The sequence below is a fragment of the Arachis ipaensis genome, chromosome B5 (assembly GCF_059453495.1).
Source record: "Arachis ipaensis isolate K30076 ecotype BB chromosome B5, ASM5945349v1, whole genome shotgun sequence".
Taxonomy (NCBI): domain Eukaryota; kingdom Viridiplantae; phylum Streptophyta; class Magnoliopsida; order Fabales; family Fabaceae; genus Arachis; species Arachis ipaensis.
In genome coordinates, this window is record NC_142440.1 from 16,280,773 (window position 1) to 16,307,329 (window position 26,557).

General features: G+C 31.3%; 3 protein-coding genes and 1 pseudogene across 3 annotated transcripts; 2 read left to right on the forward strand and 2 right to left on the reverse strand.

Annotated features, from left to right (window-relative positions):
- Positions 1 to 3,425: 3,425 nt before the first annotated feature.
- LOC107640236 (glutathione transferase GST 23-like) lies at positions 3,426 to 4,136 on the reverse strand (annotated as a pseudogene).
- A 1,953-nt stretch (positions 4,137 to 6,089) lies between these two features.
- On the forward strand, positions 6,090 to 6,612 carry LOC148563461 (uncharacterized). Its single transcript, XM_088487577.1, has 3 exons — positions 6,090 to 6,138; positions 6,240 to 6,374; positions 6,458 to 6,612. Exons 1-3 carry the CDS (start codon positions 6,090 to 6,092, stop codon positions 6,610 to 6,612), a joined length of 339 nt encoding a protein of 112 aa, XP_088343703.1.
- A 4,795-nt stretch (positions 6,613 to 11,407) lies between these two features.
- Positions 11,408 to 14,781, forward strand: LOC107643083 (uncharacterized). The gene is made up of 8 exons (XM_016346643.3): positions 11,408 to 11,860; positions 11,947 to 11,968; positions 12,907 to 12,963; positions 13,050 to 13,131; positions 13,721 to 13,816; positions 13,910 to 14,034; positions 14,139 to 14,157; positions 14,243 to 14,781. The coding sequence occupies exons 1-8, from the start codon at positions 11,761 to 11,763 to the stop codon at positions 14,483 to 14,485; spliced, it is 744 nt and encodes a 247-aa protein (XP_016202129.1). The 5' UTR covers positions 11,408 to 11,760; the 3' UTR covers positions 14,486 to 14,781.
- A 1,235-nt stretch (positions 14,782 to 16,016) lies between these two features.
- On the reverse strand, positions 16,017 to 16,929 carry LOC107643084 (brassinosteroid-responsive RING protein 1-like). Its single transcript, XM_016346644.3, has one exon. It carries the CDS (start codon positions 16,781 to 16,783, stop codon positions 16,319 to 16,321), a length of 465 nt encoding a protein of 154 aa, XP_016202130.1. The 5' UTR covers positions 16,784 to 16,929; the 3' UTR covers positions 16,017 to 16,318.
- Between the last annotated feature and the right edge of the window lie 9,628 nt (positions 16,930 to 26,557).

Consider the following 26,557-nt stretch of genomic DNA (forward strand, 5'->3'; position numbering starts at 1 on the left):
GTTCTCATCTTTAGATGGTTTTAACATTTTTTTGACTAGCTTTAATTTATGACAACTTTCATTCAATTCCGAACTCCAAGCGGCAAGTTATAACCCATCGAAGTTGGTTAAAAACTGGCTTTTACCCAAATGTTGACTTTTGCCATTTTTCAATTCAATTCCATTTCATTCCAAAACCACTTACAAACCCAACCTCCTCGACTACCAATCATCAATTTTCAATCAATCCAAGCCTAATTAACCCAAGTATCCAATCAATCATTCATTTCCAACAATTTCCATCAATATTCAATATCAATAATCCAACAATTCACTCAATTCCGTAATCAATTATAACACCCATTGCTTCAATCATAATCCACACACTTACCTTCACTTACCACGTGGGGATTCCTCACCCCATCACAGCCTCCGGCCCAAATTTGCTACCAATCATCAAGGTATCATTATACATCAAATTTTATTCAACATACAACATACTCACCATATCTCATATCCAAGCTCAATAACAATTTATTTCATAATTCACAACAACAACCAACAATCGATATTCAACCAACTAATCACAAACACAAGCAATTCTATTAAATCATATCCTAAGGGTAATTAACCTAGGCATTCACATAATCTTACATAATGCCTACTCCAAACTAAAATCTGTACCTCTTAGACGCCGGTTCCAACTCCTCAAATCAAATCTTTTCCGTCGAAACTTAAACTGCACCAATGCCACACCAAAGGAATCCTCAATTTCACACCGAATTTACACCAAACTAATCCATTCCGCATTAATGCAAGCTAACCCAATCCAATCCCATCTAACCACATTCAATTATCACAACATTCACACTAAATTCATGACTTAAATTTGTGCAAAATTAAAGGAAAAAAGTTTCTTACCTTATCTCTCGTAGTCTTGGGTCAAAACCTCACTAGAATAATGATTAAGCCTCTCCTAAATATTGAAAAATTGAGTTTTTCTAAATACCCATACCAAAAATGCAAAATTTAAGGAAAGAAAGAGTTGGGCAAGAAATTCAAAGTTCCTTACTACTTTGTTAAGATAAAATCGAAGAAAAATTCTAATACAAATGCCTGGCCATAAACGGCTCGTCAATCGAAACTACGGATTGAAAGTTATGAGGATTTGAAATCAATGGTGAATAGTGTTTGGTTAGGGCTAAGTGTTCTTCCTCTCTTCTTCTCTTCTCCACCGTGGAACACAATGAAAGGGGAGTTTTAGTGCTGAAACTGCATAAGTGTAAGGCTTACATATGTGGGCTTGGGGCCAACATGAGCCCGGTTCACTCATTTTAGCCTGTTGATTCAATTTTTTGTCAAAACCTTTAAGATTAGTGTTTTAATTTGTATTCTAAATATTTTTATTTTTTCCAACTATGAAATTTTAATTTCTTAACCTTTTAGACTCCTAATTAATCTATTAGTTAATTATTTATTATTTAATTTGGATTTACACAGTTAAGTATCCACGTGTGCGAGGAGGACAAATTAGTCCCTGACCTTCTAATAAAATCCCTAAACCCTCTATCACCTCCCTAAAATCGCACTTCCCACCGATATCCACCCACACATCCTCTGCGTTGAACTCTCTTGCCGCAACAACCACAACCTCCACTCCATTTCCAAAACCTCAAACATGAAAGCCACTGAAAGAGATGGTGAACCCCTCTCTTCCCTGTCTCCCTCGTCCTCGACCTCGGATCGACGACCAATTCCTCTGGGTCGACTGCGACGAAAACTACGTCTCCTCCACCTACCGCCCAATGTGGCTCCATGATGAGCGGATATTTTATACGCTTTTTGGGGATAATTTCATATAGTTTAGAGTATGTTTTAGTTAGTTTTTAGTCTATTCCTAGTAGTTTTTAGGAAAAATTCATATTTCTGGACTTTACTATGAGTTGTGTATTTTTCTGTAATTTCAGGTATTTTTCTGGCTGAAATTGAAGGAGCTGAGCAAAAATCTTATTCAGGCTGAAAAAGGACTGCTGATGCTGTTGGATTCTGACCTCCCTGCACTCAAAGTGGATTTTCTGGAGCTACAGAACTCGAAATGGCATGCTTCCAATTGCGTTGGAAAGTAGACATCCAGGGCTTTCCAGCAATATATAATAGTCCATACTTTGCACAAGGATAGACGACGTAAACTGGCATTCAACGCCAGTTCTCTGCCTAATTCTGGCGTCCAGCGCTAGAAAAGGATCAAAAACTGGAGTTGAACGCCCAAACTGGCATAAAAACTGGCGTTCAACTCCACAAATGGCCTCCGCATGTGAATTGCTTAAAGTCTCAGCCCCAGCACACACCAAGTGGGCCCCAGCACACCAAGTGGGCCCCAGCAGTGGATCTCTGCATCATCCATCATAGTCCACTCATATTTTGTAACCCTAGGCTACTAGTTTAGTATTTAAACAACTTTTAGAGACTTATTTTGTATCTCATGACATTTCAGATCTAAACTTTGTATTCTCTAACGGCATGAGTCTCTAAACCCCATTGTTGGGGGTGAGGAGCTCTGCTGTGTCTTGATGAATTAATGCAAGTATTTCTGTTTTCCATTCAAACACGCTTGTTCCTATCTAAGATGTTCATTCGCGCTTAACTGTGATGAAGGTGATGATCTGTGACATTCATCACCTTCCTCAAACCACGAACGTGTGCCTGACAACCACCTCCGTTCTATATCCGATTGAATGAGTATCTCTTAGATTCCTTAATCAGAATCTCCGTGGTATAAGCCAGAACTGATGGCGGCATTCATGAGAATCCGGAAAGTCTAAACCTTGTCTGTGGTATTCCGAGTAGGATTCAAGGATCGAATGACTGTGACGAGCTTCAAACTCCTGAAGGCTGGGCGTTAGTGACAGACGCAAAAGGATAGTAAATCCTATTCCAACCGGATCGAGAACCAACCGGTGATTAGCCGTGCTGTGACAGAGCGCGTGAGCGTAGTTTTCACTGGGAGGATGGAAGGTAGCCATTGACAACGGTGATCCACCAACACACAGCTTGCCATAGGAGGACATGCGTGCGTGAACAAGAAGACAGAGGAAAGCAGAGATTCAGAAGGCAAAGCATCTCCAAAACTCCAACATATTCTCCATCACTGCATAACAAGTAACCTGTAATCCATGCTCTATTGTTTATTTGCAATTCAACTGATAAACATAATTGACTTCCTGACTAAGATTTACAAGATAACCATAGATTGCTTCAAACCAACAATCTCCGTGGGATTCGACCCTTACTCACGTAAGGTATTACTTGGACGACCCAGTGCACTTGCTGGTTAGTGGTACGCGTTGTGAAAAGTGTGATTCACAATTCGTGCACCACTCCACCTCCTGTGACACCTGCAATGCCCCTCCCCGCCTAAGATGCAACAATCACATACTGATGACTTCTCAAGAAGATGTCAATGCCTTCTCTATGATAAATTTTATAGTAGCTTACATTTTCTTCTTATCAGAAAAGTTTTCTTTGATCAATGTGACATTTTTGAAATTATTGAACCATGAATGCAAGAGAGGGAACTTTTCAGCTTCTATGACCTTCACTTCATTCACATCTTCTATAGTGATTAAAACTTTGAAAATTGACCCAAAAGCTATGTCCATAATATTAATTGTGTCCCCACCAAAGAATTTCCTCTTATCACCTAAGCATTGATCTTCAATAACTTTGAGATGTTCTCATATCTTTTTTATTGGGTTCTCTTTTTCTTCACCATCACTATTTGAAGTAGAGTGTTGCAAATAATGTAGAAACCTGTAAACATTTATCCCATCATTATTGACATTTTGAACCAATATAAATTCAATATTATAGATTATATGTTTCTAAAAACTTACCATTTGATTAGCATAGTTAACCTAAAACCTTGCTTGAGCTCTCTCATACGGATAATGAGAAACCAATTAATTATGTGGCCATATCTCCTTAATATATTCAATAATGATCATGGATTCATATATGGGTTTTCCAGAATGAATAAGCACTGAAGCCTTCTCCTGCGTTTTTCCATTGTCTTGTTCAACACCTACCATTTTGCACTTCCTCTTCTCCTGCGCTTCCACTTTCTTCATCAAAGGCTTTATTAGTGGCATCTCCGACATGGCAGGTCTCAAAAGGACATAAATCGCGCTTCCCTCACAGGTTTTTTCTGTGCAATTTAAACTGGTGAAGTTTGTCAATACGACGTAGCCATCAACTAAGACTCAAAATTGAGCTCGACCCAGATCAAGTTCGGGTGATTTGAATGCGTGAAAGTGGAACCTAACAACGTGAGTTTCTTTGTCTTTGAGGCAAAAATTGTAGCTAGTTGAATTAGTGAAAACCCTAACGGTGTGGTAGATTGGGGAAAGCCGAGGATGTGGTTGTCGTTTCGAAGCGAAACAACAGAAAAGGGAGAAGGGAAGTACAAAGGAGAGTTGGGTGTTCATGCGAGGTCGTCAGAGAAGAGGCGGTGGTTGGTGGAGAGGGAGGAAGTGGCAGAGATGGTGAGTGGGGCAACAGAACTGCAATCAAGGAGGTAGTTGTCGAGAGAGAAAAAGGAGTGAGAAAGGGAGAATATGGAGAAGGCAAAGAGGACAAAGGAAGAAGAAGATGGTAGTGTGGTGGATGAAGAACATAACTAAGAAGATGAAGAAAAAGCCAGTGACTGATTTGTCTTTCTCGCACACAAAGATACTTAACTGCCACGTGTGCGAGTTTGTGTGCCAACCATGGTTCTGAAAATCAGACCGGACCGGCCGGTCGAACCGGTTCAATCAGAAACTGACAATGCAAGCGTTCCGGTCCTCCTCCTATAACTGCTCGGGAGAAAACCAGTAAAAAATCATCGAACCGGCCAAGAACCGGCCTATTCTCCCAAAACGACGCCGTTTTTTAACTTGTTTAAAAAAAAAAGAAAGAAAACCTGATCTAGAGACTAGAACCCACCCCCCCTTTCCCCCATTCATTTGTCTGAAGCAAAGGAACCCTAGCCCTCTGAAGCTAAGGAACCCCCGAACCCTAGCCCTCATCGTCGTCGCCGTTTTGAGGTCGTCAGCGCCGCCGCCATCCTCAGCACCGCCGCTTCTTCCTCTTCCCCGCTTCTTCCTTGAACCCAGGTGAGTGCTCCTCGTCTTCATCTTCTCTGAACTTCTTCTTCAATTTTTGTTCCATATTTCTTCAATTCTTCTAGGGTCTTGGCTTGAAGTTTGGTTCTTCAATTCTTCTTCTTCGGTCTTCTTTGTATGTATGGTTGTGATTGCTGTGGAAATTTGTATGTATGGATTGGTTGCTAATGCTGAAAAGTGGAAACTGTTACTCTGTTTTAGTGTTTTGCTATTTTTGTATGTATGTATGGATTGCTAATGCTGGAAATTTGTTTTAGTGTTTTGCTGTTTTTGTAATTGTTACTCTGTTTTAGTCCAGAATACCTAATATGCTGGAAACTTACTCTGTTATATAACTATTACTCTGTTTTAGTGTTTTGTTATTTTGTTAATGCTGGAAACTTACTCTGTTTTGCAATGTTGTTGAATGCTGTAGGCAGAATTTAGATATGGTTTTGTTAATTTCATATCTGTTTTTAATTTATGTTGTGGACTTGTGGCTCCTGCTTTAGGTTAAGAACATGGTTAATCATTGTGTTGTGTCTCCTGTTTTTGATTGCTGATGGCTCCTAACTTGTTATTTTTCATTGTGGCTCCTGCTTTGGATTCTGTTCAGGCAATGAAAGAAATACATTTATATAGAGATCGGAAGAAAAGTTTTGATAGACCAGAAGCTATTCGAGCTGCATCTGAACTTAAGCCTGGTAAGAATATGGCTGAATATTAGTTTAATTAATAGTACCTTGTTTTATGCTCCTATGTTCTTAATTGATAACTTCTAATATGTTATGATTTTATAATTGGTAGATGAATAGTGGAGGTTATTCGGAGGCTCTGCTCCATGTTTACAAAAGATAGCTGTTCGCATTCTTAGCCAAGCATCTGCTTCTTCTGGGTGTGAGAGAAATTGGAATCTTTTTTACCAAATTCATACAAAAAGAAGAAATAGATTGGAGCATGATAGACTGAATGACATTGTTTATGTTACCTATAATTTGCGTCTTAAATCCAGGTAATATATGTTTTATGAAATATCATATTGTTTCATATGTAATCTTTATCATAACAAATTTGTAAATTATTAAATCTTCATATATTGTATTTAACTTTATAGGAAGGAAAAAGAAAAAAAAAAGCAAAAGACACAATATGATCCAATTGATTATAAAAGCATCAGTCTAGTTGACTTTTGGATGACTGAAGAGGTTGTAGAGAAAGAGCATGATCTTCCTAGTAATGTGGATGACTTATTGCGTGAGTATAGTATATTTATTTTCTAATGATTTATTAGAATGTTGTTAGTTTATAATATAATGATAACATGTGTATTTTATTAGGTGAAATTGATGCTGATTTATATCAAAGTGGCGGTGGTAGTAGTGGTCTTTATGCTGCATCTCTTGATTCTTCTGCTCAAGAGGGTGGGAATGAAGGTGAAGATCATCCCACCGAAGCAGATTTTCAACAAGTTCTTGCAGATTTTGATGATTGATAAATCATGATGTTGGGATTTAATATTTAGATATACTTTTTTACTATTTAACTTTTGAGTTTGGATTTTGATAAAATCATATGTATTTGGTTGATGATATTTTCTGTAGTGTTTTAAATTTCGAAAATATTTTAAGATTTATATCAGACTATAATTATATTTTAGGATGTTTATTTATAATTTATTTATTATTCTATTCTAAAACAGTTTTTTTTTGTTAAACTACCGGTTGGACCGATTGGACCAATGAACCAATGACTAGAGCGGTTTGATGACTGGTCCGGTTTTCAGAACCTTGGTGCCAACTCAGCATTTTCCATTAGTGATTCACACCAGAAAATGGATGGAAGATTGTTATGTCTGGCAAAAAAAAATATTAGAAATTGATCTATGCATTAATTTTTTTGAAAACTAAAATATTCGCTTTTAAAATTTTCGGAGACTGATTTAGGTAATTACTCTAAATTAAATGATAGTTTTAACATCACATATAGTTATTTTCTTGTGAACTCAAAATGTAGAATTTAAATCGAATTTAAATTTTTTAGAATAAAAAAATTAATATAGTAATGACTTAATAATCATTATTAATTTATAATTTTTAACATATATAAATTTTATTATTTTAATAATAATTAATTTCTTATTTTATTATTATATCAACTTTTTTACCTAAAAAAAACTTGGTCCATTTAAACCATACAATCACTTACTAATAGTTACATTTAGTTAAGTTGCTTGTAGTACATTTTTGGATCTTGGAACCTTAAGTAGCATGCAATACTTTACATGAGACTACTTTATTTAAAAAAGTATTTAGCTAACTTATATAAGAGTTATCATGAATCGATTCGATTCTATGTTTAAAAATTATTGGGTTTATTTTAATCTAATCTAAAAATATTCTAAAAATAATCGAATTAAACTGGATTAATTTAATATAAATTTATTATATATAAATTTATAAATTTATATTTTAAAATAATAAAAATTTATTTTAAAAATTAAATTTAATAAATATTATATCATGTTTATACTAAAATAAATTATTTTAAAACAAACAGAATATCGTATAATATAAAATATTAATTAAAATATAAAATATAATATAACTTTATTAATTTTATTATAAAGTATATATTTTTATTATAAAAAATAACTCCGGACTTAACCAAATAATCTAAAACGTAATCTAAATTCGACTCGAAAGTAACATCAGATAAAAAAAATAAATTCAAATCTAATAAAATATGTCCAAATGAAACTTAAGGTTGGATCAAATCTTAAACACCCTTTATCTTATATTTTAAAAATAAATGTTAACATTATAAATTAAAAAAAATTATAAATTAAAAAAAATATTAAAAAAATATTAAAAATAATTGACGTTTAACATTTTTCTTACTCAATATACTATGTATCACAATGTGTGGGGGAAAATTGAATCATTAAAAAAAATTAATTTTGATGTACGGTCAGTGTATAATAGTTTTACACGTGCATCTAATTAAGTAACGTCACATCAGTAAAAATAATTACTTTTTATATTTATCACATAAATAATTATTCAAAAAATAAATATAACTGAATAACTGTATAAAATATTTTATACTATCAGTATAACAAAATTAAACTCTAAAATAAATTACGTTGGTTCATCACAAAAAAAATGTTGTAGGGAGGATAGGACTAGGGGTGGCAAGTGGGGAAGCTCGCCCCGCCTGCCTAATGAGGCGTCCTAAAACTTCACCCCGCCCTCTCTAACAGCGGGCTGGTGGGCCAAACCTACCAAATCTCTTTTTTTTAACTATTAAATATTAAATAATATCTAATTTTACAACCATTTTAATAAATTTATAATTTCTAAAGACATAAAAAAATTATAATTTTTAGAGTAAAGTATTGTTTTTGTCCCCAACGTTTGGGGTAAGTCTTATTTGTGTCCCTAACGTTTAAATCGTCCTATTTGTATCCTTAACGTTTATAAAAGTGATTCAATGTTATCCTACTATCAATTATACTAACAAATCAGATTATATTTTTCAATTATTCTCACTTGGATGTATTCATTCTCAATTAGGTCTCACTTTGATGTGTTCGATTTTAATATTATATCCACTATTTATGTTTAAATTCAATTATGTCCCTAGAAAAGTGAATTATGTAAATGTTGTAGGAATTAGTTTCAACATTTGATGAGCTATTTTTTGGAGTAGATCATCGATTCTATCCCAAACATTTTGTATTCTAACTTCAAGAAGATATTTTTAAAACTCACACTAAAGCGCTCATGATGTGTAATTGACGGCAGGGTAACATTGAATCACTTTTACAAACGTTAGGGATACAAGTAGGACAATTTAAATGTTAGGGACACAAATAGGATTTACCCCAAACGTTGGGGACAAAAGCGATACTTTACTATAATTTTTAAATTCACAAACATTAAAGTCTTTATAATTATAAATATGTAATAAACATAATCATAAACCAAATTTTTTAAATCAAAATAATAAAACCAACATTGTCTAAAGTAAAATAAATATTATCCAAAACATATAATTAAACATTTACAAGTTTAGAACATAATTAATCAAACGTAAAATATAATCTAAAACACTAAATTAGAACATCTTAAAAAAAATTGAACCCGACGGAAAATCCTATCCCACCCACAAAAACCCGTCAAAATCCACAATTTAAGCGGTGCGAATTAGGCGAACTTTTACACATTGTTTGGTTGGATAGAAAATCGGTGGAAAGAAAATAGATGGAAAGAAAATGGATGGAAAATGATATTTTCTTTTGTTTGGTTATGAAAGAAAATAGAAAGGAAAGAAAATTTTTGTATGGGTCCCACTAAAAAAATTTTCTTTCCATCACAAGCAAGAAAACAAGAAAAAAAGTGCTATATTTTTGTATTTCCAATACTACCCTTAGTTATATTATTATTAGCAAATATTAATATAAATTTAGTTTTAATATATTATTATAATAAAAATTTATATTTAAATATTATATGTATTAGATAAATAATTTAAATCAAATATATAAAATTATAATATTTTATAATATTTATAAAATATAATAAATATGAATAAATAAAAATATTTATACTTTATTTTATGATAAGGGTATTAATGTAATTTTATACTATTATGATTTTCTTTTTTCTCACTTTTCTTTCCATCCAAACAAAAGAAAATTTTCTCTCTATTTTCTTTCCATCTATTTTCTATTCATCCAAACAACACACAAATAACTTAACTTTTCTTTCCATTTTCTTTCCTCCTATTTTCTTTTCTCTTATTTTCTTTTCTTCCATTTTCTTTTCAACATCCAAACAAACCCTTAATGTATGATAGTCCCAATTTTCTAACGCTACTTATTATTTTAACAAGTTATGCAAATCTATCCCGCAAATTTAATCCCGTTTGCGATCCTAAATAAGACTGACCACATGCTCACACGGTTCATTAAAAGTTAAAGGAAACCAATTTTGTCGCTTAGTTATAACATTGAGGTCGTTTTTTAATTAATTTTTCAAATTATCTTATATTTTATTATTTTACTTTTTTATAATAATTTTTATTAAAAATAATTTAAAAATAACATACAATGATATTATCAAGTTAGAGTATAACAAGTCCTCTTTGACATTAAAAATTAAAGTAAACTATTAAAATGATATTTGAAAATTTATATCACTCACAAAAAATCTCAAAAAATACTAATAATAAATAGGTTCTCAAAAAATTTAAAAACACGATAAAAAAATAGATATTAAACATATTTTAAAAAAATTTAAAAATCAAATTTTAATGCAAACTTTACAATTATTATTAAAAAAACAAATTTTTTTATCTTTAAAATTTTTAATAATTTTATATCAAGTAAATTTAAAAAAAAATTATTATGAATTACCACATTTAAAAAAAGACTAAACATTTAATTTTATTTTAAAATTTTTTTTATTACTTATAAAAAATATAATAATTATTAATTATTTTTGTTACAATTTTAAATCAAACACTATTTTATTAATAATATTTTTCAAAAACCTACTTGTAAATCAGTGAATCTTTTGAATAATAAATTAATAATTAACCCTTAAAAGTTAAAACATCTCTTTTCCTCGCCGGCTCCCGATTCATTGACATTTTCTATTAGTTTACTGGTGTTGGGTTGTAAGTTTCTTTACCAGGTCAAGAAGAATGTTAGAATATTTTTATATAAAATATATATACACATATTTCGCTCAAATAAAAGTATTAAATAAAAAACATATTAAGCAATATTTTTATAATAAAAATAATAAAAATTAGAAATTTAATAATAATTAATTTTTTTATTCTTTGTAATTTAATATTTTTTATTATTTACAGTATTTTTCGATTTAACAAGTCAAGAATAACTCTTAATATTTATTTAAGTGAACTAATAAATTAATTACTACACTAATCAAAATTGGTTTAATTTGCTCTCTTTTGATAATTGTTTTTTCATTATATTTTATTGTTACTTATGGTATGTTTTAGTTGGACATGCTAAAAATATTTTGTCTTAATACTTATTTAATCGAAAGAGTGTTCACTCGTTATTTTTCTACCATACTTAAATATAAAATTATACACAAATTAAATTAAATTAAATGACTAAAATTTCTATCCGATTCTTACTAAAATTATCAAATTGAATTTAATATCTATATTTTTAATATTTAGATCCGATCTGCAATTATATCTATAATTTTTAGATCTAATTCGAATAACTCCTCGAAAATATTATCCAAACCATAAACACGTAACTAAAAACTTAGGTTATAATTCAAGAATTGTGCAAAAGCATAAAAAATTAAAAATAGGGAGGCGTCATCTAGTCTCGATTTGTTCAACGTTGAAACTTCAAAGTCGTCTCTCATCTCCCCCTTCCTTCGATTGGACCCCCACTCCCTTTCTCACTGCAATTGTTCAATTGGCCGTTTTGTCCATTACTATTTAGTAATCGCTACCCATATTTTCCGCACCCGCATTGGACACTGCTTCCAAGATTTTCCCGATCTACCGTTATTCTTCTTCTTGTTAGGGTTTTGAATTTTGATCCTCCGATTTGAGCTGAGTTGAACAAGAAGGCAGAAGCATTGGAAGAATGGGTTCTCAACAGAAACTTGAGAAGATGCAGCTCCGCCAGAATTACCGTAATTTCTGGCACACCGATCTCATGTCCACCATTCAGGCCGACGCCCCTTGTAACTTCTCTAACTCACTCTCTCTCTCTCACTTAACATTTGCATCATCATTCACCAATTCATTCATTCTTTCCAATAATTTCCAGATTGCTGCTTCGCTCTCTGGTGGTAAGTCCTTCAATCACCCCTTGACTTCTATTGACTATATTACTTTATTACCTGTCCTTTTCTGTCTCTGCTTATTATATTTTCACCACTATTAATGGAATTAGGGTTCAATTCCAAGTACTTTAAACAAATTAATCGCTGCCTCAACTTCTTAGTATATTAGAGAATGGCAACCAACGTATCTTTTCCTAGGCTATACCTTATTTTTAATATTATAGCATAAGTATCCTATCCCCGTATGTTATCCCTTGTATCACCAACGGGAATCTGTCCCCCAAAGTGGAAAAGTAGGTCTTAAGGACCGGATTTAATATTGGAAAAGTTATCTGTAATGCCATGGAAAGTTGGATACTGTGATCTCCTGCTCTTTTCATGGTGCTTTGTCTCTGTCCGGTAGAAAGTGGTTGATAACGATGTATTCACATATAACCAGAAGAAAAGACTATCATGAAGAAGATAGGTGTCTCCTTCATCATAAGGAAGGGAATCTATGACTTTTCTTAAATCAAGTGTCCTCTTCTTTTTGAATTATTTGTCCTGTATTTGATTGGAATTTGAAACATAATTCACAACCTTAAATGGGGACCAGAACAATTGAGCATAGAACCAATGTATGTGATGCAAAGGTTAAGACTAGAACAAAAATTGGGCACCCTACTGGCTAGTGTTAATATGATTGTTGTAGAGGCATCCTCAGGATTCATATGAGAGTAGTTTATCATGTAGGTGTTCAGCCTAACTCCTGCTTTGAGTGCATCACCCATCTCAGTAATTGCTGCTTAATATTTACTCTCATTTAGCAGTGACCTTTCAATTTCACCCTTTTTTGTCTTAAAACTTATCTCAGTTGTTTCAGCTGGATTGTAATTTTAACACCTACATTTGGAGGCATAAATGTAATTATTTAATTGAGCGAATTTTCTGCTGTCTCATTATAGTGCTCCATGCGTATCATATCTGCTCCGCAAAAGAGCTCTTTACAATGACATGTCAAGGTAATTCATAGTGTAAGTTCTTGTGAGTCTTAAAATGTAGCTCTGTAGTCTGTTGCTGTAACGTGGTTTTATCTTGTTTGTTCCAGATACACATGTTGTGCTGGTTACATGCCCTGCAGTGGTCGGTGTGGAGAAAGCAGATGCCCTGAATTCTGCCTTTGTACAGAGGTAAAACTTTCTTTTACATGTTTTGCTTCCTTTTTTTCAAAATTATTTCCAAATATGCCTCCCCTTGAGTGGGTTTGGGGTTTCGCTGTGATGTCTTTACTAGGCCGATTTAGGATGGTATTAGAAATTCTGATGTTTCCACTTTCCATGCTTCTTTAAATCTATCTCCGAATTGTTGGCTTTCCCATAATCTGATTTGTAAAATGTTTTCATAGTTAAAATGTTTCGAAATCATGCCCCCTTTTATAGTTTGATAATCCCTTAAGTTATTTGATTTTTTTTTGTGGACAAGAACTGTAGCTTAATTTAGGTGCTGAATTCACCTGTTTCCCACCTAAAGTAGGTAAAGATAAAATGACAGCCTAGGTAATTGGTACTATAGATTTTTATGATCTTGACATTGATTAGTGAATCAGTTTTGCCATGCTGTATTTGCATTTCTTTTTTAAAACTTTACAAATTAAGGGAAGTCCCCTCCATACCAGAGATCATTAAGGGAAGTCACTTTAATGGATGTCTGCGTATGTTTGTATTTGTTTATTTTATATATTATTTTTCCCTTACTCTTACTACTCGTCTGCTTTCTCAGGTTTTCCTCTGCTTTGGCAACTCGGTGGCCTCTACTCGATTTTTGCTGCAAGATGAATTTAATATTCAAACTACACAATGTGATAATTGCATTATTGTATGCCCTCTCCCTGTCTCAAACACGTGTGCTCAAAATTTTATTTATTTTCTATGATATTCTTATATAAGATCATTTATTTCTTCTGTTCAGGGCTTTATGTTTTGCCTTCAGCAAATTGCATGCATATTTTCTATTGTTGCCTTAATCGTGGGAAGTGATGAAATTAATGAGGCTTCTCAGTTGCTATCTTGTTTAGCTGAATATGTGTACTGCACGTAAGGCTTCTTCATTTCTGTCATAATTTAACTGTGCACTTTAGCTGAATATGAAATTAATAAGGCATTGTACTAAATTTGTTTCATTTCATTTTATTTTGTAGGGTGTGTGCTTGCATGCAGGTGAGTTTGTAAATTCAGATAGTCTATCATTATGTTGCACAAGTGTTTACAGTTCATCACAGATAATAATGAATTTTAATTGCAGACTCAGCACAAGATTGAAATGGATAAGCGCGATGGCAAGTTTGGACCCCAACCCGCGATGGCTGTTCCCCCGGCTCAGCAGATGTCACGCATTGAGCAGCAAGTCCCTCCTTCTGTTGGTTATGCACCACAACAACCCTATGGTTATCCACAACCTGGCTACCCTGCAACGACCTATCCTCCACCTCCACAAGCATATCCTCCTGCTCCACAAGCATATCCTCCTCCTGGTTATCCTAGGTGATACGCGTACACAGTTATGGACATTATATAGAAGCTACTGTTATTATTATGTTGATTCTACCCTACAAATTGTTCATTAAACTTCTGATATGAGACAACGGTACTGTGAATTTTCGATAATTTGGCGTCATTTTTTTATTCTGGATTTCCCGTCCATTTGTGTATACTTTGTTTTGTTTTTTATTATTGTAAACTCTGAGCTCGTTTACGATGTTGTGTGCTCTCAATCTTTTCTTTTTTTTTTGTTCAAGGAAATTTCATTAAATAAAAGTGCATGTCCAGTCAGATTGTCAGATACAAGTTTTAACTTACAATAGAGTATAAAAGTTTTTTTTTACTGGGTCTACGGTATTAATTATAAATCTACACCTCTAATCTAATTATTTTAATAGTAAAGTGACAAATAAATCTTTAAAGATTTATACTTCAGACAAATTAATTTTTAAAGAAAAAAAAGTATCAATAAAATTTTTTATGATAGTAAATATAGACAAATTAGTTTAAATTAAGATCTTTTATCCTAATTATAAGTTAATTTGAAGATAATGTATTTATATATTTATTATTATGAAAAAATTTATTGGTAATTTTTTTGTTTTTTCAGAGACTAATTTGTCTCACTGTCTAAAGTGTAAATCTTCATAGATTTATCACTTTTACTCTCAATTTAGAAACTATATAGTTAAGGTCAGAGCATTACCCACAGGCTGAAATTGAGTTCCCAGTTGGCCCTAGTCCAGTCTTATTGGCAGGGCGGGGGAATCTAGTAAAATTGTAATATGCTAAATACCAACACCCCCAGGCTTTTGTCGTTCACGATTTAACGTCTCGAGTGTCAAATGCATAATAAGAGAGAAACTCCGCATGTCCTTAGTAGGAATGTCTCAGTCTAATAAGTAATAACCCTCAAGAGGATGGTTTTACACTCAATTCTCCTAAACATAACTTATTGTAAAAATAATAATTTATCCTGTCATTTGACGCTATGAATTAAGTATAATCTGTTGTAATAAGTATTAAGAAAAAGGAATAAGGAGGCAATAGCTAGCTTCTTGTTCCCTGGCAAGATGGTGGAGAAGTTTTTTCGGTTGCAGTTGCAGTCAGCTCTAGGTTCTATGCTTTTGTTATTCCCACCAAGTGAAGCACCAATATGAATACCATAAGCATTCCAAATATTCTACGCCATCTTTACGACTACTATTCCACTCCATACAAATGATATACAGAGGTTGCCATTGCTTTCTTCAATTTTCCCGTGACTCCAAATTTGTCGAATGTGCCATCAATAAACATCCATTTGGAATCACCAATCAATCCAAATCATAGTAAGTCCCATATTGCAAACACAGTTACCTCATTCAAACGCACCAATCTACAAATCTGACACTCCCACAATCCCCCGTTCATAATTAGTTGCATTATGTACGTTCTTAAAACTTCTTGAAAGTAACAAATAAAAACTACAAACCTGATATCCAAACTCAAAAACTCGAAGACTAATAAGTAATAACCAAATCCCGGTTGTTAAAAGATAATAATAAGACGAAAAAACATAGATATATAAGCACAGTCTGATGCTTTTTTTTTTTTTTCTCTTTTTCATTTTTGTTTGAAATGCTGTATATATACAAGCATACACAACAAGCATGTAAACAAAAACATCTTCCTAGCTATCCTTTCCCTGAATCTAGATCCTTAGCTTTTTGATTGACGCACAAAAACAAAAACAAAAAAAAGAAAGAAAAAAAAAAAGAAGGAAAAGGTGTTTGCGATGCTCAGTGTAATTAGTGTTAGGAAAAATAAGGAAAAAAAAGAAGAATAAGAAGAAGAAGAGCTAGGAGAATTCAGGGATGGCAGAAGCATCCCAGAGCCTCTGATTGAAGCAAGGTTGCATATCGTACGGTATGAGCGGCGTCCGGCACAACGGGCACGTCCTCTGTTCGTATCCCATCCAACGGTCAAGGCATCTCCGGTGGAATATGTGCCGGCAGTTTCTGAGGCGTCGGATCTCGTCGTCCCCTTGGAACTCGTACAAGCACACCGCGCAGCTCTCCTCCGCCGGCTCCGCCACCTCCTGGAACCTGACGACCGGCAGGATTTCCCTGATGAGGAGTGCGGAGACGGACTGGAATTGGGGGTGGAGAGGGTGGTGGTTGATGGTGTCGGGTTCCAAGAAGTGTTGGAGGCCGAGGTAGTGGAAGAGAGCGGAGATGAGTTTTCTGAGGAAAGAGAGGAGGGAGAGTATTTGGAGGAACAGCTTCGGTAAGAGAAGCTCTGTGTATCCCACCGGAAATCCCATGCTTGCTATACCACCGGATCTACTGAATGAGCCCTTCACACAATAATGCTGAGAGATAGCAAGTGATTAAGCGGTTATGCTTATGGGAGGGAGGTCAGTTTAAATATAGATCAAGCTTCGGACAACTTTTATTCTTCAACCCAACATCTCAACAACTTAAATATTTGGAGGTTTAATAGAAATTGAACCCTCCATAGTAAAATAATTATATTTATATATAAAATAACAAATTATTATGTACACACAAAAATCAATCCATCATGTATAAATATATAAATATATTATTTAATTTATTTTTAAATATATATTTCATATTTTATACGAGTGATTAATTTAGTAGTTAATTTTTTATGTATACCTAGTATGATTGATATCATATATATAACATTTTCAATAAAATTATTTTTTTATTCTTAATCGATTTATTACAAAAAGAAAGACTAATTTAGAATTTGTTTGGATATCATTAAATGGTTAAAAAAATTCATATTTTTTTAATGTGTTTAAAAAAATTTTAATAATAAAAATAAAAGAATTAGAAATATTTAAAAATATTTTTTGATAAACTATAATTTATATATTTTTTTAAATTTTTTTATTTTAAAAAAATATGTTAACATAATAAATAATATTTTTATATTATTATATCTAAATATAATTAATAGACAAAAGGTATTTTTATACAAAAATATCCAAATATTAAATTTTTTTTACTTTTCTAAAAAATCTCTTAAAAAATCACTCAATTTTTTTTTTCAAATTCACTCAAACAAGTCTTTAATTGATTTATCAATTTTTTTTCTATAGACTAAATACATTTAGTTTAATTTTTTTCCGATAGACTAAATATATTTAATTTACAGTTATCCCCCATTCCACCAGCCAATTTAGTCTAACAATAATGATATATAGATATATTCAAAGGCAGTGTGATTTCATGCGGAATTCCCAATAATGGGCTTTCCTTTGATTTTATGAAGGCAATTAATAATTCAAAATCCTCATGGAATATATCGGACACATTTTCTTTTCTTTCTTAAATTTGCTTTTTTTAGAGCACCACATAATATCACTTATTAGTTCCAAAATTATCTAATATAGATAGATAGATAACTATTAATGATTCCTTTATGCTATACTATACTATATATTTGCTAGCATTGACTTTGAAAAGCATTGAGAATGTGATTTATGTCGCCTATAACTGCCGTCTTATTCATGGGTTTTGGCTTTCAATAATAAATACATATTTTAATTGCCAAATCCGCCGTCTGGTATTGAGACCTATGTCTTACCGCTTCAATAGTACTTGTCTATGTTTGGTAAATGAGGTTAATTGGTTCTTTAAGCTCACAGATTGTGCCTTACATTTGGTGGATTATCAGTATTATAAACAACAATAATAAAATTAAAGTTGTTCATAAAAAGATCTTGCTTAATCTTTTTATGTAATTTTTTAAAATTTTTATTTTTAACTACTAATCTATTTTTTATTTGGTTTAGTTTTCTCTTTGGATGTTTAGTTATTCTTATTTCCTACGTACTCAAACTATCAAAGAGGAGATTCTATATTTTTTTATAATGGCTGAGTTATGTGCAACAATATTAGTAATAATTGTTTTATGAATCATAAAAATTCTAATATTCTTTTGACCTAATCTCTAAATTATAGATTGTAACCGTTAAATTATAATAATAAGATCACTTTTTATATTCGAAGATTATTCATTGAATTATCTCGTTTCAGCCACATTGATGTTCATATTTATTCGTTAGCGAATAACGTTTAATTTTATTTAACATATACAACTTATTTAATGATAGTATAATAAAATTTATTCAGTCTCTTAAATGGCTTTTTTTGTGGTGTCAATATCACAAATAAAAAACAAAATAAATTAACAAAATATTACATACATATAAAAGATCAATTGTATATAAATATATATATTATTTAATTTATTTTTAATATATTTTATATTTTAATATATATTATATTTGGATGACTAATTTAATAATTAATATTTTTACGCATAATATAGTTGACAAATTAACATTATAAAAAATATTAACATTTTAAAAAGTACACATAATTATAAAAAGAGAAAGAATACTGTTAATCGTAATATATAATAAAATAATCTCACTACATTATCAATAGTATTTCTACTAATTTCTACCAACTTTTATTTATAATTGTGTTTAATAGAAGTATTTTTGTAAATGTGTCTAATAAAAATGTCTTTTTTATAATTGTATCTAATAAAAATATTTTTATATATATTTTTTATATATATCTCTTTATATATGTATTTTTTTGGTGACTTCTTTATATATGTATTTAAAATATAATAATTAATTATTATTAACAATAAATTAGTAGATAATATATTAATACTTTTTCATAATGAAATGATGATAAAGTGAGTAAGCAGTGAGTAGTAGACCTCAAAAGAAGTGGTGGTACGGTGGACAGAAGCAGTCCGAGCATTGCAGCTTTCAATGAGGCCAAGAAAAAGGGCCTAAAACCTAGACCTTTGTTCATGATGACATGAGCAAAGATTTAATTCATTGGAAAACAAACATTGGAAACAACCTTGGATTCACTCTGTCTTTACCACACCGGCCACTACCGTACGCATGCATATGAAAAGTGCAAAACACATCAACCAACGCCTAAGGCTAATTAAGCGTGGACATACAAATTAACGAAACGTGCATTCACTAATCATTATAAAGAAGCTTAGTATATAGATAATAGGGTAGACTACTCCAGAATCGAGCTTTTGATTTTTCGCGTTGGAGAGAGAAACGTGTATGACAATATGGTGTGAGGAGAGAGGTGTTTTATTTGGGTATAGGATGACACAAATTGAAAGCACCGATTTGTTTGCATTGTTTTGTTTTTTAAACAAATAATCATAAATCGGACGGTCCGATTTGTGATTTCAAAAATAAAAAAATTTTTAATGTTAAAATCGGACCGTCCGATTTTTATTTTAACAAATAAAAAAAATAAAAAATACAAATCGGACCTTCGATTTGGAGTTTTATTTTTTCTTCGAACAAATCGGACCCTTCGATTTATATTTTATTTTTTTCGTCAAACAAATCGGACCGTCCGATTTAAATAAAACACCATATAAAAAAAACACCTAATTTTCCAATAACAATATATTACACATATATTTAACCAATATAAAAAAAATTAGCCTCCAGAATCATGACATACATACATACATACGATGATGAGTGAGTGTTTGCTGTTCCGTCTCTATTGGGGCATCATCCATTAACGTATCAGATGCTCTGATCTTCTGCCTTCACTTTTATGCTTTTCTCTTTCTCTTTCTCTATTTTCTATATTTCCTTCTGACATTCATCGTATGCATCTCATGAGAGCTGCAGTCCTTTCAATGAATTAGCATTTAGGATCGCCGTACCATTTTTTATTTAACATTATTATTAATAAAAAATTTTAATCTTTTTATTTTAATAAATACATAACAAAGACTGATTTAGGATTTGTGCTTTTTTCGGAAAAGAACAGATCAATGTGGAAGATCTAGGGAGATCAGCATGTGCAAATGGTGATTGATAATACCTATTAGCAGCTAAATAAAACTGCGTATATAGTAGTAATGAAGACTAATAACAACAATAAATGCTAAGGTTGCATGGGGTCCATGACTCATGTCTTCCATATGCGTTAAAGCATGTTTCAAAATTGTTGAGGCACAAAAACATTGCCGATATTGATTGTGGGATTGAGTGTCACAACCAATAAAACCCGTGACCGCATTAATATCTTCGGCTAAAATACAATACCCCTTGAGAATCTTATAAAGAGTAAAACCCATAGATGATAGATCTCACACTAAATCGATAATCGAACCGATCAAATACTTATTTATTAGTTTATTAATTTAATTAATAAATTATTGGTTGAAACAATAGTATCAGTCATATGTAAATAAAAAATATAAATAATTTAAAATTTAAAATTTAAATTTAAAATATATATTTTTATTAATATTTTAAAAGTAATTAAATTTTAATAAATTATAATCAATAAATTATAATCTAGTTATTATTAAAAATAAGTATATAAAATTTTAGTATTTTTTTAATAAAAATTTTTTAATTTTATTTTTAAAGTAAATATTTTTTATTTTAATAACTAATTAATTAGTTTATATTTATTATATTGTTATATACTATATGTATTTATTGAAAAATAATATTAATAAATATCATATAATCATTAAAAAATAACTATATTGTAATTAATAAAAATATTTGATATTTTAATTTATACATATTTAATTATATTTATATTAATAATTATGAATAATAAAAAATATAATTAATTTAAATATAAGTGAGTATAAAATTAAAATAATATCTAAAAAAATTATTGTATGTTTTTACTATATTAATTAATAATTAGCATTTAAAATAATAAGGAACAACATAGCTTAGTAGCAAGGAGAACATGTGTAACGACCCAACTTTCAGTACGTCATGATCGTACCAAAAGTAAGGCATTATTAACTTGTTTTTCTTAATAACTATTTAATATTGAGCCTTTAGTTCGATATCGCGTTTCAATTTTTAAGAAAATACCAAAAAAAATTACGTAATGTTCTTTCTAGTAGAAATACCCTGACTTAAACAAGGTATTTTACTGGACGGGACATTACAGCATGCAGGCATAAACATAGCTTATTATTGTAGCTTACTATACAACTTTGTTAGGACACATAACCCTTGTTGAGTCATTAATACGGATGTGTTTTATCCATTCCTAAATCAATCTCAGTTTTGCCTACTCCAATAGCTAGCTACTTCAATAATCATCGTCTTTCGCTTTCTCTTTCACTCAAAATTTATGCTTTCGATCCACGCAAGCTTCTTTCTTCCTCAAAGTCTCCATTTTTATCGTTTTCATTTACTCTAATCTGAACACTACCCATTCTAGGATTTTTTCTAGATCCAAGCACAAGAACTACATAATTTTGTAGAACTCCAAATTCTGCAATAATCAAAGGTTCTACTATCGTTCTAGATGCATTTGCCCCTCCTCCTCTTCCATCGCTGCCGACCCCTTCTTACCACCGCCGGCTTAAGGTTTGGGAGGTGAGCCCTAGGTTCATGTCTCTGTCAGTTTCTTCAACGGCACCGAGGCAGCGACAACACCACCAACCGAAAGTTGATTTCTCGAATTCCTTTGATGAGAATCACAAGCATGTTAAGAATTCAGAAGTAGAAATTCTTTTACAATGGAGATATGCCAATGTCAAAGTAGTGTCTGCTATGAAGATATGCCAATGCTAAACCAAAATGCAAGTTCTTAATTGATCGAAACATGTATTAGGAAAGTTTTTTGTGAGACCACAATAGAGGATCACACTACCAATTTGGATGATTTTAAAAACAGAGCAAAGAGAGATTACTTACTTCAGTCAAGATGATGTCACCCCACTGTCAATTGTTAATCACTGCACCATCAAGTCGCTGTTGGTCCTCCGTCAAGTGCTCCTTCATGGTGATTTTTGTTAGCGCCTAGTGTGTCCTTAGGATTTTGTGTAATTGTTGCTGTGAACGAAGGAGATGATTGGAAAATCCTCTTCATATGAGGGTAGAGAAGTGAAACACGTTTTGAGAGTGGGCAAAATGCAATCGTTTTGCTTACTCAACAGGGGACTATGTGCCCTAACAAAATTGTACATCGACACGTATACAACTAACAATACAGTTAAAATTTTGTCATTACCATTTGACAGAAAATTTAACAAATAAGTTAGAATATCTAACAAAATGAGTGAATGGGGGTAGAGATGGTATTTTGATTTTTTTTAGAGTGCGAATCGTCATTTACAAAAATTGTTAGGGATTGGAGTGAGATTTCACTCTCTTATAAATTAATGATTTCATCCATCCATGAGAAGCTTTTAAACAACAAATTACAATTAATTTAACCATAATTTTCTTCTACGATTGAAATGGAGACTCCCTTATCATTTGTACCAAAATAGATTAGAGTAGTATCTATTCTTTCCTGTGTAATCATGTTCGTCCAGCGATAGTTACTCAGTTTTTTTTTCTGGTGGATGAAACATACTTCGAAGGATGAGGTATATGATCCGGCCGTTACAAATTCAATGCCTTAATTCGGCATTATACACCATAACTCGGTAATTTGTGTCATAACTCGGTGGTTATATGTTATAATCGGACTTAACAGACTACATCCTGGAATAAAACTGTCTGTCCAGGTATTTATTACTTATTAAACCTAATAACTGCTCATCAATTCAGATAAAGAATTAACTGACCTATCTTACTTCACCTATAAAGGTATGATGTTTTATCCTCAATAGGAACACACTGAATTCTCAGTACTAGTTTAAGCATCGGAGTACCTTTTGCAGGTACACTCCTCCTTTACTCGTACTCTTGGTGATGTGACATCCTTCTGGACGAGAAGCTCGGACCATCCTAATTTATAGCTCGGCGCTGAAGGACAAAGCTCAGCATCAACTCCTATAGTAACCGAGGTTACGTACAGGTTGTTCACACAAAAACAATACCTAAACAATTAAGAACACATAATGTTAGTATGTGCAAAGGATATTCTTATGCAAGTTAATATGAGTAATTTATATTTCAGAATTCAAAAAATATGTCTCATGTGAAATTTGAGGAGTTCTTTTATAAATGATTTGTAGAATGAATGACAATGTTCTAAATAGTGAAATTATGTTTCATTATAATCGAATTATAATCGAATTATACCGATTGAATCAATAACCAATTTGGATTGTGGAAGATTCGAATCATATCTCATATATGTAACTATTCATTAATCAATTACTAATTCTTAAATAAATTTTTTATTTATCTATCTAATACTATGTCGTAGTCAAAACATTATAGATAATAAATAAAGATATATGATTAATAACATTTACATTTATAAAAGAGTGTGAATGACTCTTCTAAATTAATTGATACAATTAATTTTTTTATAACATCTTTTTTCATTTAATTATACCAAAAGCCAATTCTAAATGTAATGTGAATCAAATCCATAAAATTCTCCTTTATTATTACATTTATAATTTTATAATTTTTAATTTTTTGCAAATAAAAATTTTAAATTCTTATATTTTTAATTCTAAAAAAAACTCAAATCACCTCAAAATATTTTATGAAAAATAAAAACATCTTAAATTTGATCGATCTCTATTTATTAAAAATTAAAAATATCTAAAATTACTGATTTGTGACTTATAAAATAAAATAATAAATAATAATAAATTAGTCCCAATACATTGATTATAAATATTATGCGTTTAAAATTATAGATATTATACGTATAAAAGTATGAATGTTAAATTAAAAAATTTTAATAATATTAATTATAAAAATTTATTAATTATAGACATTATATGTATAAAATTATAAATATTATGAACACAAAATTATTATAGATGTTATTAATACAAAATTATAAATATTATAAATAAATTTATTAATTGAATAAATTAATTTAAATATTTGATATTCTTTTTTTAAATTCAATTATAGTAAAATTGAAAACATGTTTGATTAAAAAAATCAGAATAAATCATTTCACCTTAAAAAATATAAAACAAATTTTTAAATTATCGAAGACGATGATTTAAAATATTATACAAAAATTTAGATATATGATGTCTTTAAAAACGAAAGATTAAAATAATTTAAAATAATAATTTATTAATTCACATGTGAAATAATTTAAAATATGTAATAAAATATAATTTAAAATTAAATAATGTTAATTATAAAAATACGTTAATTATAGAAATTATGTGTAAAAATATATGGATATTACATAATAACTAAAGAATATATTTTTGTTATTATAATGTAAATTAAATATCATAAATATAAATTATGTTTATTTATTTAATAATAATATAAATTACTTATAATATGCTATTTTTTTGTGGTTGAAATAAATTAAATAAATAAAAAAACAAACAAAACAAGGAATTGTTTAAATAGAGGGACAGTCTCATTTAAGACTATTCTTAAACTCCTCCCAAGGTGAAAGAAGCTTCACATGTGAAAGTTGTAACTTCATCGTCATCTTTGCCATAGTATCTGCGACTGTGTTTGCATCTCTCATAATCAAACGAAAGTCAACATGCCAATTCCAATGCATGATATCTCTTATTTTGAGCACCAATTGATCAATAAACCCAAAACCATCTTGAGTAACAAGATTAAATGCTTCCACACAATCCGTCTCACAAATAACATTTCGTTGACCCACATCCCAAACTAAGAGATATCCTCTCCAAATGGCAAACAATTCTCCTTGAAGAATATTATTACTCTCAATCATTCCCAAACACCCCATTTGCCAACTCCCATTACAATCTCTAATAACACAAGCAAAACTAACACTATCACCCGAACCAAAATAACTAGCATCACAATTAATCTTAAAAGTACCAATGGATGAGGATTCCAAAAACCATTTAGAGTAGAGGGAAGGAACATACGTTGTAATTCAAAAATATTCCTAAGCTCCTTTTCTAAAGTTAATGCCAGACAAATCACTTTTTTCGGAGGCCAAGTTTCATGAGGATTAAAGATGTCATTATTCCTTACTCGCCATATCCACCAAAGTCCCGAAAAGAACTTGAACGGATGCTCTCTGCTATGATACAAGAACCAGTTCTTCAAATCCAAAGGATGACAAGAAATATCCAACCTATGCCAGACAAGCTGAGCTTTTGGACAATCCCAAATACAATGTAAAACCGATTCCTGGCTAGAAAGACATTTTGAACACCTATCCGATGACGACATCCCTCTTCTAAAGCGAAAATTTGCAGTAGGAAGAGCCTCCTTAAGACACAACCAAGCCAAAAACTTATGCTTTTCCGGAACAAGTTGACGCCAAAACCAAAGCCAATTCTCCCGCTCCTCCCAACTAAATAGCTGCTTATACAACCACAAGTAACCATTGCGTGAGTCATAGACTTTGGCAGCAGACCCACGCCAATACCAACCCACTTTCGGACCTGCTTGTTCATCTGGATTGTAAGAGAGAATATTACCTTTCAGATTTTGGGATAAAGGAGAATAAAGAGTATCCAAATACCACCTACCAACCAACCAAATATCCTGTATCCGAAAATTCGAATCAGAAATGTGAATATAATCCATCTCATTAGATAACTGTCCTTCTCTCCTCTAGCTAGAAAACAAAAAAATTTGGTTCAAATCTCCAATACACCAAGCAAACTCATCCTTCAACACTTCCCAAGCCTTGCAAAGACACCTCCAAATAGGAGAGTCATTGTTCTTAGGATAACTAAAACAGTCATATAGAGATGATCGGTATTTGGCATCCAACAATTGGACCCATAGCTTGTTTGGCTGTTGGAAAAAAGTCCAAACTAACTTCCCAAGAAGAACAATATTTACACAATAAGGATCTCTAATCCCCAAATTTCCATTTTTTTTTTGGAGTAACCAGTACCTTCCAACTAACAAGATTCAATCCTCTTCCATCAACTTGTCCTTTTCAAAAAAAAATTCCTCATCATAAACTCCAATTTACTAATGATTCATTTGAAAAAAAAAATAAAAACCTGTATCTGGTACGTGGGAATAGCGACTGCAACAGAATTATTATAATATGCTATTTAATATAGGTAATCAATGTTTTTTATATACAATAAATATTACAGTAAAAAGAAAATAAGACCC